At 38.1% G+C, this 996-nt stretch overlaps 1 protein-coding gene across 1 annotated transcript in view; it reads right to left on the reverse strand.

The window, feature by feature from the left end:
* LOC106532610 (cytochrome P450 4B1) overlaps nt 1–520 on the reverse strand; it is a gene marked incomplete at its 3' end in the record, with an annotated part of 5,496 nt that extends 4,976 nt beyond the window's left edge. Inside the window, 1 exon segment of the mRNA XM_014028716.1 lies at nt 111–520. Coding sequence (XP_013884170.1) covers nt 111–284 — 174 coding nt within the window.
* Nucleotides 521–996: the final 476 nt, after the last annotated feature.

A 996-nucleotide genomic window follows, 5' to 3' on the forward strand; every position in this document is an offset into this window, starting at 1 on the left:
CAGCTATACACTGTAGTGACCCCTATGCATGAAATTAAATAACAGCTACACAAAAATGCAGCTGCAGACTTCCTATTGGGAGCTCTTAAAGAAAAATAAACGTGATTTACCTCCAAAACATTTCCAAAGAGAAAGTTTGCCGGGGGTCCTGGAAAAGCTTCAAAGCTCTGGAGCACAGCCTTCCGTTTGACCACGAACATGTAGGGGACAACCACAAGACAGAGCAGAGAAAACACGTAGATCCAGGAGGACTGGAGTCTGGAGAGGGCTTCAGTCAACTCCATATTGACGAAAAGAGGGGGTCTATGAACGCCTCACGATGCCTGTTTGTGTTTATAGGTGGGCTGACCGCGCATGTCTGGGGGCGGAGAAATCCACGTGACGTGACCAGGATGGGATGAAAAGCTTGGAGGAGGTTTGGAGCTCCAAACATCCAACAAAAAGGAGAAATGCAGCGTGACTTTCTATAAAAGCCAAACTTCATAAAATCGTACAAACAGACGCAGCAGGTTCACAAGGACCTCTCTCCAGTAGATCCTCCAAATAAATACAGTTTAGTTTTTATCATTTCTTGTGTATTTTTTGTTTTGTGGGTTTTTTTCAACTATTGACTATTTTAAGTATAGCTAATTGAAAAAGCATTTTGATGACTGACAGTTTTTTCATTTCATTTTATTTTTTACAGTTTTGCTCTTTGGGAAGTACAGGTTATTAGAAATCCAATGTTAAAGTAACGGTTTGTCAGGTTTATTTCATTCTGTCCCTTTATGTTTTAAACAAATCACTATTACAAAATCCCAAGGCGTTAAATGAAAGATAATGAATCCATGTGTCAATGTATATATTTATAAATTTGTATTTAGTACGTATTACCTTTTTATGAAGTGTAAATTGTATATGAATGTTATTACCTCACAGAATTCTAAAAGGCCTACACTTACAAAAAAAACCTGATCATTGCAGAGTCATGAAAATAGGTAGTGGTAGTAATAGTAG

Source organism: Austrofundulus limnaeus, unplaced genomic scaffold (genome assembly GCF_001266775.1).
Source record: "Austrofundulus limnaeus strain Quisiro unplaced genomic scaffold, Austrofundulus_limnaeus-1.0 Scaffold801, whole genome shotgun sequence".
NCBI lineage: Eukaryota > Metazoa > Chordata > Actinopteri > Cyprinodontiformes > Rivulidae > Austrofundulus > Austrofundulus limnaeus.